This window comes from Mchenga conophoros, linkage group LG12, assembly GCF_057382185.1.
Source record: "Mchenga conophoros isolate Kocher_MC1m ecotype Shallow Benthic linkage group LG12, M_conophoros_male_GT1.1, whole genome shotgun sequence".
In the NCBI taxonomy this organism is placed as follows: Eukaryota; Metazoa; Chordata; class Actinopteri; order Cichliformes; family Cichlidae; genus Mchenga; species Mchenga conophoros.
The window spans coordinates 5614961-5634517 of record NC_140537.1 but is presented as its reverse complement, the minus strand read 5'-3'; the positions used below and the strand labels follow the sequence as shown (position 1 = coordinate 5634517).

Sequence of the window (19557 nt, the reverse complement as noted above, 5' to 3'; positions counted from 1 at the left end):
GCCATAATAGCACCAGATACTGGTACCCATCCCTAGTAATGGCTTGTCTTAACAGGGCTGATCTTTGAAGGAATGCAGAGAATTCAATTTGGAGGAACTTATAGTGCCTGTAGGGCAGGGATATTTATGGTATCTGTGAGTGCATACTGTCAGCAACTTTGTATAAAAGTGTAGATGAATCCGAAAAGTCAGGTTGATTTGTCTTAAACCTGAATTCTTTCTAAAAGCAAGCAGGAGGTGATCTGTGACTAGATGTCTGTGACGTCTGTTGTGTCCTTAGGGTCAGATCCACGCCTTGTTCATCACATACAGTTTCAAAATACAAAGATGAAATGGTGAAAACACCCAGGTCGAGGCTTTAGTATTCACAGTATATAGTTTATCAACACTATCACTTGTGTGTGTGAAGATATCAGGTGAAAAAAACAACCTATGCTAAAGCTTGATTGTAAAACTGAAAAAAAAAAGTAAATAAAAAATCCCAGTACATGTGATTGTTTCCACTTGGAGGCACATAAGCTTTAGTACTCTCTCACTGGGCCCACCCATGGGTCCCTCCTTGGCCTGAAGACAATATGTCAGTATGTCATCCCAAAATTATAACTTACTCCATCCCTATTACAAACTATCAGCTCTTAATTCACTGATCGCTCACCTTGATTTCGAACAGTCTTGCGCGGGATCGGGTTCCAGTTGAGGCCCAGCGATTTCTCCCATCCGACCAGAAACACCAGGAGGAGGACCTTCGTCCCCCACATACCTCCTATGGGAGCTCCCATTTGGCGCTGAGCGATGGATCGAGGGATCAATCAGTCGATCAGAGCAACTTGAGAGAACGGCCCAGCTCCTGGCAGCGTGCCTTAAGCAAAAGAAAAAAATCACATCAGCTGGAGGCAGCAATTCACTTCATTTTATTGGCTTAGCTGCTTATCAGAAACAATTTTGTCAGAGCAGTATTTACAACATGTGCATTTTTCAAAAAGCCACACAAAAGAGTTCACACACTCAAGCCGCTCTGAAAGATAAATTTCTCATTTTGAAAAGATGCAGAATATATTTGAACACTGTCATCAAAATCCACAATAATGCAAAAGAGGAGTGAGTTATGCAAATCGTTAAAGCCTACAAGGACATAGTTTTAATCGCTGTACGTGCCCCTGTTTGTGCCTGTCTGCCAACATAAACAAACTAAACATTTTAATGACTTTTGGCCAGGAAGGTTAGCAGCAAAGTTTTTTCCTGCCTCTCCCTCGCTCCGAGTGATAATCCAGCTATCGCCACTCAGAAAGCTCAGAAATAGCTTATCGCTAAACTCTTGTCAAGCCAATTCAGCGGCAGTATATTAAGCCGGGGCTGAGTTATCAAAGTTAACTGGTGCTGGCAACGCATCAAACGCCAATGTGGTGGGAAATGAATGTCGAGACAAGGACAATCCAATAGCACTGTGTTGTAAATGAATTGGCTTATACATAATGAACATCGAGTGTGCGGCTAGGACGTAGCATTACAGTCCAATAATGGTGCCTGGTGATTGACTTGTTATGATGCTGCAGGTAGGATTGATACATGAGCTATTTCTGTCACGGACCCGGTTCCGGGGACTCGGGGTTCGTGAACAGTGTGGACCTTTATTGTTATTAGTGTATTGGATGTATGTTTGCTGCACTGTGTTCTTGTGTTCAATGCTGGTGTGTGTATGTGTGTGAGGCTGGAGGATGAAGGACAGCCACCTGCAGGCCTGATGGGTGTGGCCCTGCCAGCTGCTGGTCACGCCTAGCTTACCACACACCTGCTTCTGATCAGGATCGTCGGGGGAGCTACTTAACAGAGCGATGGAGCTTCCTCCGGCGCAGGATCGTTGAGTTAGACTCCATGTCAGTGTTTGTAGTGCTGGTCAGTGTATGCCTGCTGGAGTTGGTGCCATAACGGCTGTGTCTGTGTTTTTTCCTCAGGAGAGTGGAACACAGGACTGCAAGACACACGGGGTGTGTGAAGGCACAGGGGCAGAGAGCACGGGATACCAGCACTTGGGAGAAGACACGTCACGGGAGTCGAGGGAGCACTTTTGGAGATTCAATGTGTGGTGTACATTTACCTCACTGTAAATAAACCCACTGTTCATTTCATTAAGTCCAGCGTTTGGGTCCTTTCTCCAACATCCCCCACGGTCTGCCCCCCAGACCGTGACAATTTCACATTAACACCACACACTTCAAACTCTGGTTTTGTATGCCTGGAGGGTGTTAAACCCACGGTAATACCAAATGAATGCGTAAATCGGTCTAGCACCAAATTATTAAATAATACACAAACTCAGGAAGCTAAAGATTAAGAGACAAGCTCTTTTTGACTGATTTGTTGGCTTAGAGTTCAAACAATTAATCAACTTTTGGAAGAAAGAAAATCTCACTACTCGATCTGGTCACACTTATACTTTATTAAAGTTGTGTGATCTTTGTGTGGGTATTTTGCAGAATAAAACAGAGTGAATGGAAATTATTAAGAAAAGAAAAAAGCATGTGTGTATATATAAGAAATAGAAACATTTCTTCTCAGAAAAGGCTGCACATTGTGTCTTCCTGCCACGTCTTAGGCCAAAACCTGCAATAGCTTCAGGTTGGCTGCACCCTGATCTCTGTGGCTCTGCTGAGGTTGAAAACTAGTACATTGATTTTGTTCATAAGGTTGTACACACAATAAGCAGCAGAAGAAGCTGGCAGGAAAAAGAAAACTGACAAAAGGGGAACGTGTTTTAAAAGGTTACAAAATTTTCTAAAGCATCAGATACCAATTATGAAGCTGGAAACTGGGTTGCACAACCTCTTTGAAACACACAAAGGTCTCAAGAAAAGCGTACAAAATACTCTCTTCACAGTATTCGTTAACATTTTTTTCTCTTGTTTACTATTTCTTTACCTGTTTGTGATTATTTGGGAGACTCTTGGGAACAACTCTAAATGTCATTTTTATGTGCTGGACAGCAGCTGAAATATACAGAACTTCCACACACAGACAAATGCGCGCAAACCATCTGTAAGCTTCCCCCTCTGCACCTGCTGCTGCTGTGCATCAGCGAGCAAAATGGTGCTTTTGATGATGCGTGCTTATTGGAGAAGGGATCCAATTGACTTTTAAACAGGTGCAAAATGTCAAACTTTAACCCAGCACAAAGGCAGAAACCACCTTAGTGTGCTTAGCACGCAGTTTTACTCCTTTGCCCACATCTATTCCCACATGTGAATAATACATTCCAGTGCTGGCAAACAAATATTTGGTCTATTTAGGGGATTGGCAGGGGAGGTAATTAAGATTTAGAGATCTGTGTGTGTGTGTTTGTATGTGTGTGTGCGGTTTGAGTGTGTAAGCTCACGTCTGCCCAGTGTGACAGTTATTGATTACACTTTTTAAAAGTATAAAAAAGAGATACCCCCACACCAGCCTTCTCAATTAACACGCCTTTAATTGAGCGTGCTCAAATGCTAGGTTGGGGTGCGGGCTCTCCGAGCTTTGCCATGGCAGGGCTACCAGCTTTATTGGATCGATGCTGGAGGCTTTGGTGTAGCCAACGCTTGAGTGAGCAGAGAAGAGATTGAGATGGCGGTAGAGAAATGGAGAAAGAAGAAGAAAAAAAAATCTCCCTCATCATCCAAGGGTTCCATCTCCAGGCTGAGAGGTAACGAAGTGAAGTAGACATCCCGAAGGCTGGATTAAGCGAAGAAGCAGCATGTAAATACTACAGAGGGGGAACGAGGAGGAACAGAGCGAGATGATGAAGAGGGATTCAAAGCTGTCTCGTCTGTCTGCAGAAAAGCTTAAAATTTCTGTATACCTTACTCTCTTTTCCCTCCCCCTTTGTCTGTCACGTCTTTTTTTGATCATCTCCTCTTTAATCTTCTCTGCTATTTCAACAACGGAACTGTTTAGCATAGAAAATATTGCCAGTAAGGTAAAACCGTCTTTTAGCTTGTGTAGTGTTTGCAGTAGAAAGCAGAAGTGCACACTGCAATTCATCCTCGAAGGAAGAACTTGTCACATGGTTAAGCTTCCAAGGCAATCAGTGCAAATATGATCACATGATTGTCTGACAAACTAACAACATGGAGTCGTAACAGTTCAGTGTCCCTAAAAAAGATGAACAAAAAACAACTCAATATTTTGGAATCTTCAAAAAGAAAATCTAACAGGATGCTGGTTTAGCTCAGTGAGTTGAGCGGGCGACCACGTGGCCTATGACCAAGAGCGGCCGGCCCGGGTTTGAACTCGAGCCACAGCCCTTTGCGCATGTCTGCCCTCGATTTCCTGTCTATTCTTCACTAAGTCTATCAAATAAAGCTAAAAAGGTCAAATGTAACTAATTATTTACGTCACATGTGTTCTTTTCTAGTTTTGGAACACGTGACAGCATTAAGTCAAGTCAACACCAGAGAAGTAAAGAGATTTCAATTTTCATATATCAAAATAAACCGTCTCATCTTGTATTGTTGTTTTTCAGAGCTGGCCCAGCAAAGAATCTCTGAACTGTATCCCAGCAGTGTTTGCACTCTCCCGGCCCCTGTGTCGGGTAAGCAGCTCGGCTTCGGTGAGTGCAGACATGCAGAGTGCCTGTACAGTTACAAAAATTTGAGCATAAATTTACCAATAATTTTTTTAATGGTAATGCCTAATTTTTGCATTTATACTATCACAGATTAATTTTCTCAAATTCTCATGGTCAAAACATCTTCCTGGAGAACTTTTTTGTCCAAATTTGTTGTTATTATATTATATTATAGTGAAAAATAATCATTATCAACTTAATAAATACATACCATCCATTCTAATATTTTTATTCAAATTTTAAAACGGCATCACACAGACTTTGTCATTATTGACTTGTAAAAGTATATATATATATATCATATAATAATATAAAAAAGTAAAATATAATATATTTATATCACCCTTTGTGTGAACTTATAACAGTCACTTTGAAGAACAAGTTTCAAGAGCAGTCAAGTGCAAACATCTTTAAAGTGGAATGTACAATATAGCATTAACTGATACTACAATACCCATAATACATCTCTAAAAATTGCTCGCAAAAGGTCAGACATGCTTTTGAGAAGTGTGTCTCTGTGTGTGTGGTCATGTTTATTGTGTTAGATGGGTGCTTTAACCTCAATGTACACCAACACACGGGATTGTTTGATTGTGGGGACTTGGTTCTATGGCAAAGCTTAGCATTATGTTTAGTTTGGGGTTTCGTGCGTGTTTGTTCGAGGCTGTGGGAAGCTTTAGAGACGCCTTATCAAACAAGATATCTGGGACGTTTCATTGGATGTAACAGGTTTTATGTAATGAATAGACACCTTGGTCTTTTCTTCCAGTTTACTTAGTTAAGTGAGATATCATCAAGTCATACTAATCTATCCCACACATCAATGCATTTGAATGATTTAAGTGCTCTAATAAAAACCATATAATACAAAGAAAACCAAAGCATTCTCATAAGTGAGAACAAATGGTAAAATATGCACCTGCAGCAGTGTTGTCTATACAGTATTGATGACGACTGAAGAAACACTGAATATTCCAGGCTAATTTGTGGGAAGCTTTACAAAAGGGGTGGTTGAACTCTGCCTGTTCTGCGCTGTTCGTATTTTTTGTGTCATAGGAAGCAAGATTTAGTCCGACTCATTCCCAGTGACCGAATTAACTCACTTGCTCTGCCTCTCCCCACGACCTCTTTAAGGTCCTGTGGTGTCGCATAACTCTGCAGGCGGTATCAAATCATCTTTTAGCTGCTGGTGTTGTTGTTGAGCCTGGTTTAGCTAATGAGCTGAGACACGGCAGCTTAATAATATCAGTCAGCGCTCCACAATGGAGGGCTCATTAAAACATACAGAGAAATAGGCCACATGTTCTGATTAGGTTACAGAGCTCCTGCATGGGTCTGTTTTATCTTCGTGTCTGTATTTTTGTTTCTGTGTGTTTTTCGAGTGTGCTTAGAGGTAAGATGAGCCCCTGTAGGGAGAAGCTACATAGCTCTGATACTTCGAAGTGTGTGAACGTCAGCCCTCCTCCGTCCTCTTAGAACACTTTATCTCTTTTCCCCATTTTCCTCTTCCTGCCCTTCATTTTACCCACCTACCCTTTCCTGGCAGCTTTTTCCTGCCCCAACTGATTGCTAGTCTTTCCAGGCATTGTTTGACTTTTAACCCCAACCTCTGACCTTTTTGCACGCTACTTAAAGCCAACATCGCCCACCGCCCTCCATCCAGACACAAGCACACACTTAATGTTATTTAACCCCCACTACCCCACCCATGCGCAAACACAGACAAGTACACACAGACTCACACAGACAGGATATACTATAGGACAGCCCCCATCCTTCATTCTGCCTTCATTCAAAACTATCACAGAAGCTACCGTCAGCTCCCTTCCTTCCTTCCTTCCTTCCTTCCTGCTTCTCAACTCCAACCTTGTACCCTCCCCTTTGTCTGCACTTTTTATTGCTCCAACAGCATTTAAAAAAACACACACACAAATGAAAATTCTCACAGCTACATAAAGGCTTTTTCACCAAAATGGTAACAAGCTGGATCAAACGATTTCACACCTCATGGACGAAGGGAGTTAAGACCGACTCAAGGACTTTTATGCTGCGTTCTCTTCACTTTGAAATCATCATAGCAGGAAGCTGGAGCAGTGCTGATGCATTAATGGTCAGATGTGTGGGCTTCTTTTTCGTTTTTTTGTGCCTGCAAAGGCTTATCAACATTCAAAAAGGATGTTTCCTGGTACCAAAACAGTCTTAGTAGGTTGGTCTTTAAAACATCAAGAGCACGAGAACACTGAAACAATGAAATCCAGTAACGAAACCAACATAAAACAATACCTTAGAGTTAATTTGGCTATAGCAATGATTACTAGAAATAACAAAATAATACCTGAAATTATTCTGCAAACAAATAATTTGCTTTATATCAGGTTTTAAGATTTTTTTTTTACAGTTTTATTTCAGTTTTTTATGTAGCGCCAGGTCACACAAACAGTCATCTCAAGATACTTCATAGTAAAGGACCTACAACATAAGGGACAGATCAGATGATCCCCTGTGAGGAAGTGCTCTGTCACAGTAGGGAGGAAGTGCTTCCTTGATGTGCAGCTTGTATGAATGAATACCAGCAAAAACAATTACATTTCTATAAGTCTCAGCTATTGCTTGTGATTAGAGCTAACCAGCAAACACAAAATAAACACCTTCAGAGCTCCACATGTTTATAGTGCCGCTGTTGACGTGATAGCAAGCTGACAATGACATTAAGTGCTACTTGCATAAACACAATTTTATTGAAAATGGCATCTATGTTATGTTGCATAATGACTGGGAATTATCACTTCCAGTCATTATGGAACATAACATAGACTGCCAGTGTCTTTAAACAGGGGAGTATCAGGCAGTGCACCACACCTGAATATAGAAAAACACAATTTATTGATGCACTTTGCACATTTCCTGCACTCCCTTCTTTATTCTCTTATAGACTCTGTTTGTCCTGTGTGTTGTTCGCTATCTCTCTCTTCTCTTTCCCTTCAAAGCCCCAACTGATCTGATGGCTACGCCTACCTGGTTCTGCTGGAGGTTAAAAGAGAGTTCTTCCTGTTCACTGCGTTTTCTGACTGGGAAACAGCCAATCATTGGAGAGCTCTCTTAACATTTTAGGGCCACTTTGAACTGGTGCTATATCATTTAGCTGAATGTGAGAAAATGCTTGGCAATAAAATTATTTTATGGCAAACAGATTCAAGTAATAGACTTTAAACGTTCATTGATGTTGTGGCTCGGACTATTCAAAGAAGGAATTTCTATTTCTAACAGCTGGCAGATGTTTCCTAAAAGAGGAATAATTTCATTTATGGGTCAGTTCAGCTTCAGTTATGTTCAGATCGAGCTTCCAAAGACATCAAATTAAAATATTTTTTTCCCCAAAATAACTTTTTTTTTGGACATGATTTAGTTTTTTACATGAGATCACCTTATTTCATTTTTATGATTTAAAAAGTATTCTAAAGGGTTCATAATGGTGTTTTAAACTCTGTGAATACAACAGGGAGCCTTAGAGGAAGCTGTCATAAATTATTTTTTTCTGCTAAAACCTTTTGATTAAACACCAGCCTTTAAAAACACAGGTCGATTAAAAACATTTTTTTAATGGTCTAAAATCATTTCTTAAAGTAAAGCTTTAGTTAAATGCCTGGAGTTTAAATGTTGTGGTGATACATCAAAGGAAAGATTTTAAAGTATGGAGCTTAAGTCCTGAGCAAAACGGTTATAAAAAACAAAGCAAAAAAGAAATATATCATGTTTCAGTGAACCTGCAAAATTGATGACTTGTGGGGAAGGAAGTCATGGACTTGTTTGCTATTTTATCTCAGTCCTCTAGAGCCATGTGTGCAACCGGACTTTGGAGGAAGGGGGTGGGAGACCCCACTGCTCTATGGAAGTACGGTGAGAAGCTAGATCCAGTCCAGAGAGCTGGATCTAACACATCTGATGCAGTGATTTCACTCAGAGTGTGGCACTAATGGAGTAGACACTGACAGTAAAACACACACACACATTCCCACTCCATGTGCACTCTCCATCTGAGAGTACACAGACGCAGGTGGTCACTTAAAGCAGGTAGAGTGTGTGTGCGTGTGTATGTGTGTATGAGAGCCCTTCTGGTTTGCATATACGCTTTAAAGCAATATCAAGCATGAGCAAGCCTTCATTTAAGTGACAGAATAACTAGCATATCAGTGAATAGGTGTAAACAAATAAGTGTGCTGAGTCTCTTTATGCTGACCAGCGCACAATAAACAGCTGTGTGTTTTCAGTTGTGTGTGTGTGTGTGTGTGTGTGTGTGTGTGTCTGAATGGTGATGGTCTTTCTGATACATCCAATACCTTGTGAACGGCTCCTAAACGCTATTTGAGCTCCTTTAAAGCAGCGGTCATCAGTATGTGAGCCACCCATCAGTTTTCATGCACCTGAGAACATGATTTGCCACAATTTTCTCACAATTAATGATTTGCTAAACAGCGTTGGGGCATCAAGCAGTTCAAAAACATCAAGTTAATGTCATTAACTTTCTTTTCACATGGTGATTGGAATTTACTTCCCATTGTAATTACCCCAATTTGAAGCAGAACTGAGCAACGCATTTGACTTTAAATGACCTCTTTCCACTTGATGGAATAAAAAAAACACACAAACACACAGGAATCCTGTGAGATCACAGAGTAACATCTTAGCCTCCATCACTGCTTACTTCCCCCAGAGTCCTGCTCTTTCATGTCCCTCCCCTGGGAGATTTTGCCAGCCTTCAAAACTCTATCTTTCCTTTCATCCCTCCTGTAGCTCCCCCTCATTGGCACAAACTTGCCCCCCCCGTTCTGTTTTGCCGCCTTGTCCGTGTCATGGTCGGCTGGTCAGGCGTGGTCGGCTTATAATTTTTTAATCGGCCCTCTGATCTCTTCCATCAGTGCCAGGGGCTCCAGCTGATTACAGATGAAATGGATCTGATTTGGACTCTGACTGCGGGCCAAACACCTGCTCAGACCCGAGGAACTGATAGAAGAGGAGGACAAGGCGAGATGAAACCAGATGCGCTGACGTGCAGACGCTGACGACAGCAGGACCATCTGTGCCTTTGGTCTGCGACAGCGTATACACGGTTGATGGAAGCAGACTGTGGACGAAAGACTTGGGGATTGAGCGTGGCCATTTAACACCTACAGATTTCTCAGTGCAAGCCGTGACAACACCTGAACCCTGATTCGAGTCGGTCACGTGATGTAACTGTTGCAAATATAAAAAAAAAAAAAATCAAAGGTAAATTGAGCTCAATCATTTTAACATGCTGGAAAAGCTCCCGATCACAAATTAAAGCTGCAAGACTAAATATTTTAGATCAACAATGGCTCAAACAGATACATGCATTTGGAAGGGATTACCATCCTAATGAACTCATGGAGACCTGTCACAGGAGCTGCAGTTCCCCCCTCAGCTTTGGAGGCATTTTAGCATCTTTTAGCTAATTGTTTTGCTTTCAGGGCTTGCAGCTTTAATGTTTTAATTGAGGCTCACCCGTCTTATCAGCTTTGTTGCCATCCACAGCAGGTAGCAGTGAATGATTTAGCAGCTACGGCTTCAGATATTTCACTGAAGAAGATAGAAAATAAACAACAGCTAGAAGGAAAGTGAATATTGGATATTCATGAAGTGACAGCTACAACTTCAAATGAATGCTAATGCTCCTCCGTGTCTGCAGGATGTTTAAATAGGCAATTGTATGCTAACACAGTAGCTGTATCAAATATATTTTGAGGGGTATCTGACTGAATCTATGAAATCCCTTTGCAGCAATCATTATCTCCCTCAAGGAGATGGCAACCAACCTAAGACAACATCTCAAGTTTAAATTATAGTGGGGAGTTTTCACTGCATATAAATGTCTTTAATCACCGGTACTCCACCCTGTGCCCTTGAGGTCCAGAGTTTAATCCCGACCAATCACTAAAACAGTTAATTGCATCACTGCGTCAGCTTCTGTGGTAAAATCCATAAAATGAGCAAACCTTGTCAAGATCATAAAATTCAAGAAAAAAAATGTATGTACTTGTATAGCACAGCTGGACTACACTTTAAAAGTGATATATTAATCCGGGTGAATGCAAAGATAAGGAAAAACAATCCAGCTGGGGTTGACAAAGATGTGCTACAGGAAAACTGATGGCATAGAACAGGGACGGGCAACTCCAGGCCTCAGGTGCCGGTATCCTGCAGGTTTTATATATCACCCTGGGTCAACACACCTGAATCAAATGATTAGTTCATTACCAGGCCTCTGGAGAACTACAAGACATGTTGAGGAGGTCATTTAGCCATTTGAATCAGCTGTGTTGGATGAAGGACACATCTGAAACCTGCCGGACACCGCCACTCGAGGCCTGGAGTTGCCTACCCCTCGCATAGACTGTACATAAAAGACGTGTTGAATGTTACACTAATGGAAGAAGCCCTGGTGTGAAACCTGGTTAGATCAGTTTTGCTGTAGCCATCCGGGCGTGTCACAAAGCGTATACTGTTTTTTCTTCTTTTTCTCGACTCCCACCTGGGCCATTATTTACCAAACGAACATCATGTTCTATTCAATAAACCACTAAGTGTTTATTGAGGTCATAGAGTATGGCAAATGGGACCTTTTCCCATCCAGCTCCAGTGTCACCTGACTTATTCAAGGACTAGAGGAGGCGGGCCCTGCTGGCTAAATGAAGCTAAATCTGCTGGTCCACCAAAATGCTCATGCCAGGCATAAATAAGACTGACAACACTTATTCCATTTACAGAACACCTAGCTGCCCCTCACTGAGTCTGGTTCTACCAGAGGTTTCTTCCTGTTAAAAGGGAGTTTTTCCTTCCCGCTGTCGCTAAGCGTTGTCTCATAAGGGAGTCATATGACTGTTGAGGTTTTGTCTCTCGATTGTAGGGTCTTTAGGACATTGAAGTGATTGTTGTTCTGATTTGGCACTATATAAATAAAACTGAATTCAATTGAATATATTAGCACATTTATATAGTCTATTGTTAAGCTGAAGGCTCTTTGCTCCTCCAGCTTTCTGGTCAACCCATCGATTAAGAAAATTATATCAAAAATGGTCAACTAAACATGAACTTGAAATCTAAAACGACAGTTTAAAGTTTATCTACCGTTTGCCTCGGTTGTGGGTGTATTGATCTGTTGGCTGTCTGTTTAAGTAGCACTGCGTGCTCTAGCTATTTTCAGTGTGCAACTAGGTCGGTAAGAGATTTATTGTAATCCTTTAACCTGAAACTAGGTTTTTAATTTACATGACATTTAAGAAATGTGATTAGTCAACAATAACCAGGTTATTTATGCACGGGCAGACACACTGTCTGTTTTTCTCTCTCCCAGCCTCTCCATCTAACTCTCTCTCTCTCCTTTTTTTCTCTGGATGACCTTGTGCTGACAGCCCGGCTGTGTTGTTTCTGACGAGCACACATGACTGCAGCGAGGAAACGGTAAAATCCACGTGCACTCTGCCCTGCCGTGACCTGCCTGCCCTGTGTGCAGGCCCAGGGGATGCTGGGATAGTGCAGTCTGACCTGTCATACAAAAGTGTGAGCACACTCGTCCACGATTACTGTTTGGTCACAGGTCAATCCGCCTTGCTCAAGGTGGTGGACTGGTTTGTGAATAGAAGGCTGAAACAAACGTGGACACAAAGAAACAATTTAGGACTTGTTTTTTTTTGTATATATCTACGTATATATCTTCTTGAAATGGAAAGCACACGTGTATTCCAACGCATGAATTCATGTGCCCAATAAACACAGGTGCTGTACGCACATACAAAACAATAACAGGGATGATTTATCACGTGTCGTTAAGTACTCCCGCAGTTGCGCACATTCATTTATTTCAGAGTTACCACTCACATATGTTGCAACCTGCTCCTCACACACCAGCGCACTAATCAAATCACTCAGGCAAATAGGCTCGTTGTTCCCTGCCAGCCAGATTCAGACAAACAAAAAATCTGATAAACTTTCTCTGTTGTATTTCAGAGCTCATTAAAAAGTATTCACCGCTGTATGATTCCGCCCTGTAATCAGCTCTGAATAATAGAAATGGTCGTATTGACGCCTGTGGGCACCCGATGTTCCGTCTCATTTCAGAACAACAACTGCGGGGCATATGAATGCAAACTACACTACGTGCATGACACACACACAGAAACACACACACTGTCTCCCCTTCTCTCTGGCTGCCACTTGCTGAAATACTCTCAGTGTATTCTAGCTTGGGGGAACCACCTACTATGCTCCTAGGGGGGCTAATTGTCCAGTAGCACTCCTTTGCTTTCCCTCCCACTCTCTCTGTCCTCTCCCTTCTCCTCAGGTCTGTACTTTCAGGAAGAGTTCAGCAGTTCATGCTGAGCCCAGAGCCCTGGATCCCAGTGAGGTGCCATAGGGCATAAAGGTTGCACCTAGCTGGACTCCTATACGAGCGGCTCACACATCTCTGCGGTGGTGGGAGGTGGGGAGGGTGGACACTGACGGAGAGATAAGTGGAATGACAGACGATATTTGTCTAGGACTGAACGGGTGAGACACGACTGTTGTGTAAACGTTTAGGTTTATGATAAGTTCTCTTCTCTGGGATTTAAATTTGTTTTTCTTTTTTTGTTGTTGACATCTAAAATTGCCAGCTGCATGTCAAACGCTAACTGTGGTCATTTTTCTGTATAGCTACTTTTTCTAGAATTTACGTCAGAAGTCTGAATGCATGGCATAGATAGGCATACACAAGACCACTACTGGGTGCATGTCTACTCTTTATTGAGTTGCCCTAATAAACAAATACATGATTGGAGAATGTCCTAAACAGCAGAGAGAGGGGAAAAAAAACATTTGTCATGAGATGTCATCTTTTAGCCTCTTTCTCACCAAAGCCACAAAGCTGCTTCTCTAGAAAAATGGTTATAAATGTCAAACAGGCTTTTTATAGCACACAGGACAAACATCAGACCTTTTACAGATTTCAGCACCAAAACTGGTCCATAAACATCACAGAGAGAGGAAAATACACAGTTTACATTGCTTTTAATTGATGGAGGCATGAAAACACATGACCTTTGTCGAGTTCAATTCAATTCAAATCAATTCAATTCAATTGTATTTTTAGGGCCAAATTACAACAACAGTTGCCTCAAGGGGCTTTATATTATATGGTAAAGAAGAAGAAACCTCCAGCAGAACCAGGCTCAGGGAGGGGCAGTCATCTGTCACAGCCAGCTCAAATGTTGTAAAAACTGTGTAACATTAACACTGGTTGAAGGGTGTATCTCCCATCTTTTCTATATTGTACTTGGTTTTTATAAATGTTAATTCTGATATATCAGTAAATAGCTAATATCAGCCAATATATGGTCTGACTGACTGTCAGGACTAGGGATGGGTATCGTTTAGGTTTTATCCGATACCGGTGCCAAATCGGTACTTTTGAAACGGTGCCGGTGCTCAAACCGGTGCTTAAAGAATGGAGAACACAAAATTGGTCCAAAAACCTCTCATGTTCAGCTGTTTTTTTGTAAAAAGGTAACAATGTTAGCCTTTTCTGCAGCTATGGGGCATATATGGTATCACTCTTGGCTGGAAGCAGTGCTTAATCAATGGAAAAAACACAAACTTTGTCCAAAAACCTCTCATGTTTAGCTGTTTTTTTGTAAAAAGATAGCAATGTTAGCCTTTTCTGCAGCTATAGGGCATATATGGTATCACTCTTGGCTGGAAGCAGTGCTTAATCAATGGAAAAAACACCAATTTTGTCCAAAAACCTCTCATGTTTAGCTGTTTTCCACTTTTTCTTTGGTCATTTGAGCCTTTTTGGCCAGGGTGAAGGGAGCATCTGCCATCAAACAAGAAGACAGCCGCATGTAGCTATGATGATGTTTGCTAGTTCACCTTACCTGCATTAATGTAATAACGTGGTTAGCCTACTCAACGTAAATTACACACGAACAACATTAAGCTACTCACGCAGAGAAGAACGGCTGCTGCTGCATCATCATCCTCATCATTTCTGCTACACTGGCAGGGCTAGGGGCCAGGACTCTCCTCTTCGTGTTTTTGGGGGATGTTGCTAACTCCGGGGTCCGATAACAGGCAACCCACCCGCAGTAGATGCGCTCGGTGTGAGGTCTCGCAGCAAGCTATCAAATACGGCACATTTCTCGGCTTTTAAAAAAACGCTATGCGTCGCCAGGTGTTTCATCGGATTTGAGGAGTTACCTCCTTTGACAGTATCACAGTATCAGCTTAAAGCACTTGTTGCAGGCTGCTGAGTTTGCATCTTTTGCTGTGAAGTACAGCCAGACTTTGACCGCTTCGCCTTGGGCATTTTTAATCTGTAGCTCTGCTCTAAAAGAACGTACGTACCTGGGCCCGCCTACTATCCTCGGAAACGTAAAATGATTGGCTAGAAGTGTATCACAGCTCAGGAAAAAAAAGCACCGAAATAAAGCACCGAAATGTGCGCTGCTTTTCGGTCTGGTTACTACCGTTTATGTCAGAACCGGTGCCATCATGGCACCGGACACCGGTACCCATCCCTAGTCAGGACTGATTTAAAGACCCTCACGGCCCCCCTCCTGGACCCCCTGCAGTTTGCATATAGAGCCAACAGGTCTGTAGATGACGCCATCAACATGGCCCTACACTTCATCCTGCAGCATCCTGCAGTTCCTCCCCAGGAACCTACGCCAGGATCCTGTTTGTGGACTTCAGCTCTGCCTTCAACACCGTCCTTCCAGACCATCTCCGAGGCAAGCTTTCCCAGATGAATGTGCCTGATCCCATCTGCCGGTGGATCACTGACTTCCTGACGGACAGGAAGCAGCATGTGAGGCTGGGAAAGAATGTCTCGGACTCCCGGACCATCAGCACCGGCTCCCCTCAGGGCTGTGTTCTTTCTCCTCTGCTCTTCTCCCTGTACACCAACTGCTGCACCTCCACCCACCAGTCTGTCAAGCTAATCAAGTTTGCAGATGACACCACCATCATTGGGCTCATCTCTGACGGGGATGAGTCTGCCTACAGGAGGGAGGTTGAACGTCTGGTGTCTTGGTGCAGCCACAACAACCTGGTGCTGAATGCCCAGAAGACAGTGGAGATTATTGTGGACTTCAGGAAGCACACAGCCCCACTCCCCCCCATCATCCTGACTGACACCCCCATCACCTCTGTGGACTCATTCCGCTTCCTGGGTACCACCATCACCCAGGACCTGAAGTGGGAGCCCACCATCACCTCCGTCATCAAGAAAGCCCAGCAGAGGATGTACTTCCTGAGGCAGCTGAAGAAATTCAACCTGCCAACACGGACGATGATGCAATTCTACACCGCAATCATCGAGTCCATCCTCACCTCCTCCATCACCGTGTGGTATGCTGGAGCCACTATCAGGGACAAACAGAGACTGCAGCGTGTTGTGCGCTCTGCTGAGAAGGTGATTGGCTGCAGACTCCCATCTCTGCAGGACCTGTACACCTCCAGGACACTGCGGCGTGCAGCCCGGATCTCAGCTGACCCTTCTCACCCTGGACACAGTCTGTTTGACCTGCTCCCCTCAGGCAGGAGGCTCCGGTCCATTCGCACCAGAACCTCTCGCCACAAGAACAGTTTCTTCCCCTCTGCTGTTGGACACATGAACAATAACCACATGACTGTCCCCGCCACTAACACATGACCCTACGCTGTGTCACTGCATCATTTCATGTCTGGCACTGATCACCACCTGCACTCATGTATATATCTTTCTACGTAGCACTCATAATTCTTACTCTCATGTATAAATGTTTGGCACTGATCACCACCTGCACTCATGTATATATCTTTCTACGTAGCACTCATAATTCTTATTCTCATGTATATATCTCATGTATATCTCATGCACATATCTTTCTTTCTGCATAGCACTTTAATTCTTATTGTCTGCACTGAAGCACCGCAGCAATTTCCTAATGTTGTAAACCTCAACATCTGGCAATAAACCCTTTCTGATTTCTGATTTCTGAAAAAAAAAAAAGACAATTTAATGACATAATCCAAGTTTTTACAAAACAAAATTAACAGGAGCTTAAAGCTGTTCCTAGAAGTCTTTGTTTTTCTTACATACCTGCCACAACAAATGTCAAAAACTATCAAACTCTCTGCTAGTTAAAGGTAATGCTAGCATCTAGTGTGTCATACTTTAGTTCTACTTGTCATTCCATTTAAATTGCTGACTGAAAAACAACAAATGTTAAGAGACTCTTTTCCCCGAATCCACAACAGTGAAGGTACCCTTGAGAAATGCACTTAACCCAGCTAGAGACACAGTATGTTCAGCGACTGAAAGAAGGGATAATGAAAGGCAGCTTTTGGTACTGGGCAGTTCCCAATGGCTAAACTTAGCAAACTGTGGTTCTACCGGGCAGCTCCCAGGAATGAATGAGCATTACTGTAAAAAATGCAAAGCAGGACATTTTGGAAGAAGCGTGTGCACACTCAGCAGAAGCAAAAGCTATCGGATCGGTTAGCGAAATCAACAGTCATCAGCTAAAAATGCACCTGGCAGACATGTAGCGGAGACAGAGATTTATTTATGAGAAGGAAGGATGAGTGAAAGGTGAGAAGAGTGAGAAGAGAGTAGTGGGCCTTGATGGGCTAACCCAGGGTCTATTAGAGCCTGATTGGAACCATTAGGAGAGAAAGGCGATACACGAGTCTCGTGCAGAGCCCCTCCGGCCCAGCACTGCATTAACCACAGCCTGCTCTCTATTTTGTTGAACACACGGGCTGATCGATAGCAATGAGGAGGAAGGAGGGGTAGGAGGTGGTGAAGCGAGGAGATGGGAGGAGGGGAGAAACGAGGTCCAGGTTTACGGGAAGATAAGCTGGGATCAATAGAGAGACACGGACTGCTGCGGCGTGGAGAGAGAGGACAGAGGAATGCCAGATGCAGCGGGTTCACACTCATCAAACTTGATGGAGGGGAACCTGCGTGCGAGTGTGTGTAAAAGTGTGTGTGACAGGGCATTTGGGCAAGATTCATCTCTCGCCTGTCTGAATATAACCAATGACCGCGTCATATAAACGTCCAAATAACAAGCACGGCGGGGTCGGCGTGATTGTGCGGAGGCTACCAGCATGGCCTCACAGAAAGAAGGTTTGAATTTTAATCCTGCTTATCAGCTGCGGCTGTCTGCATTTGCATGTCCTTCCTGCGTCCGTTAATTGATTCCAAAATCGCTGCAGGTGTGTTTGAAAGGTTGGACAAGCAGTTACGAAAATAGATGGGTAGATCATAGTTGTGGCTGGCATAAATGAAGGAAAAAAGTAAAGTTTGGATAAATAATGAGAAATTTCCTACTAAATTCTGCAGTTGCATATACACTGCAGTTAAACTCAACACTTCTTAAAGAGGCTCTGTATTTTTATTCTTGTACATTTGCAAATTTGTGTTTGCTTTAGACCCTCAGTTATCCTACATCCTGCACCCCTCTGACTGGCTGTCCCTTGCAAACAGAAGGTTTGAATAGCACGTCTAGGCTATCCTCTCTCTGTGACATAAAACAGAGCCAAAAACAGAAAAAAACTGTCGGAAATCGAATGTTTAGAGCAGTCTGAACTTACCTCACTGTTTAAAATTTTGTCCACATGAGCATCTGCCAGTGTAATAGGACGCATGTGACAGAAAAAGAGACAAAGCAAAACGGGTCCACTTCAAAGATTGTTCTCATATTAAAAACCAACAGAGCCGTTCAAAAGCCAACACTCTTTAGGCTAGTGCAAAAGCTTTTAACGTGAAGCTTTGTTGTGAAAAGTGTCGAGATAAAAAAGAAAGTAACATAAAAGCAGAAGCAGTTGGAATTAATTAGTAGTTAGCGTTTTACTTTAAGCTGTGTGTGAAAAAAGACACATTCGCCTTTATATAATGAGGCCGAACCTCCTCATTATGTAAAGTGTATTGTATAATATGATGCATCGCTTTGCAGCTGACGGGCGCCATTCTAAGTCATGCTAAGCACGAGTATGTGATTTTTATTAACAGTGGACAAAGCCAGAATAACCCTTTCCCCATTTCTATGTATTTCTCCTGTGCTAAGTTAATTGGACAGTGGCTTTATTTAGCTTATTGCTCAAAATGTCAAGCTATTCCTTTAACTATCCACTAATGAATTCCAATGCTTTCTATTTTGTTTTCTTTAGTCCCATTAAGGACCTAAGATTTCCTGCAGATCCTTCTCATTAAAAGCATACCAAGAAAGGATTACACGTCTTTACAGTAAATGCTGGAGGGCTATCAACGTGAAACATTTCTGCAGGAAGTGTTGAGTTGGAAATTGGAAAGGATTGGACAAAACAAGCGAATCAAAAGGGGATTTCTGTAAGCAAAGAGAAATGAGTACGACATGACTCTTGCCGTACTGATGGAATTCGTAGGGAGGAAATGTCATTACAGCAAATTTATCGGTGTAACAGTTTAACACAGAAAAGTGCTGAGTCTGCGTTAATTGCAAATAGCATGAGCAGCAAATTAAAGAGGAGGTAGCCGAACGTAGGCCTGTTTTTCGGTAAAGGCCGGCTTTGTTGTATTAAAAAAAATCAGTTCAGTGTTCATTGAATTTATTGTGGTGTCCTACACGTGGCTCAGGGAGCAGGTTTGTGTTGTGGGTGTTTGCATTTAAGCACAACACATTTATCTGTGCATACCCGACACCTGTCAGGCTGGCATGATGTGCATAACCTCTGCCTGCACGTTGCATGCATTTTTCTCCTCTTCCTCCTTCTATCGCTCTTTCAATCTCTCTTCTCCCCACCTCTGCTACCCCCCTACTCCCCCCAGCTCACTCGGCCTGTGATGGCACGCTGTCAGAGAAAAAGCTATTTATGATCGGCAACCAATATCCTCACAGAGATAAACACACACTGTGAGAGTGATAGGTAGAAAGAGAGGGAGC

The 19557-nt window shown here is 42.7% G+C and overlaps 1 protein-coding gene across 2 annotated transcripts in view; it reads right to left on the bottom strand.

The window, feature by feature from the left end:
- The window catches only part of sema4c (sema domain, immunoglobulin domain (Ig), transmembrane domain (TM) and short cytoplasmic domain, (semaphorin) 4C), a 111295-nt gene that overhangs the window by 53283 nt on the left and 38455 nt on the right, over positions 1-19557 (bottom strand). The window contains exons 3-4 of one of the 2 annotated variants that reach the window (XM_085293445.1): positions 18230-18261; positions 656-859 (exon numbers count right to left, since the gene is read on the bottom strand). In XM_085293445.1, coding sequence (XP_085149571.1) covers positions 656-779 — 124 coding nt within the window. In that variant the 5' untranslated portion in view covers positions 780-859; positions 18230-18261. The remainder of the gene's footprint in view (positions 1-655; positions 860-18229; positions 18262-19557) is intronic. The other variant, XM_085293443.1, reaches the window with a different exon arrangement.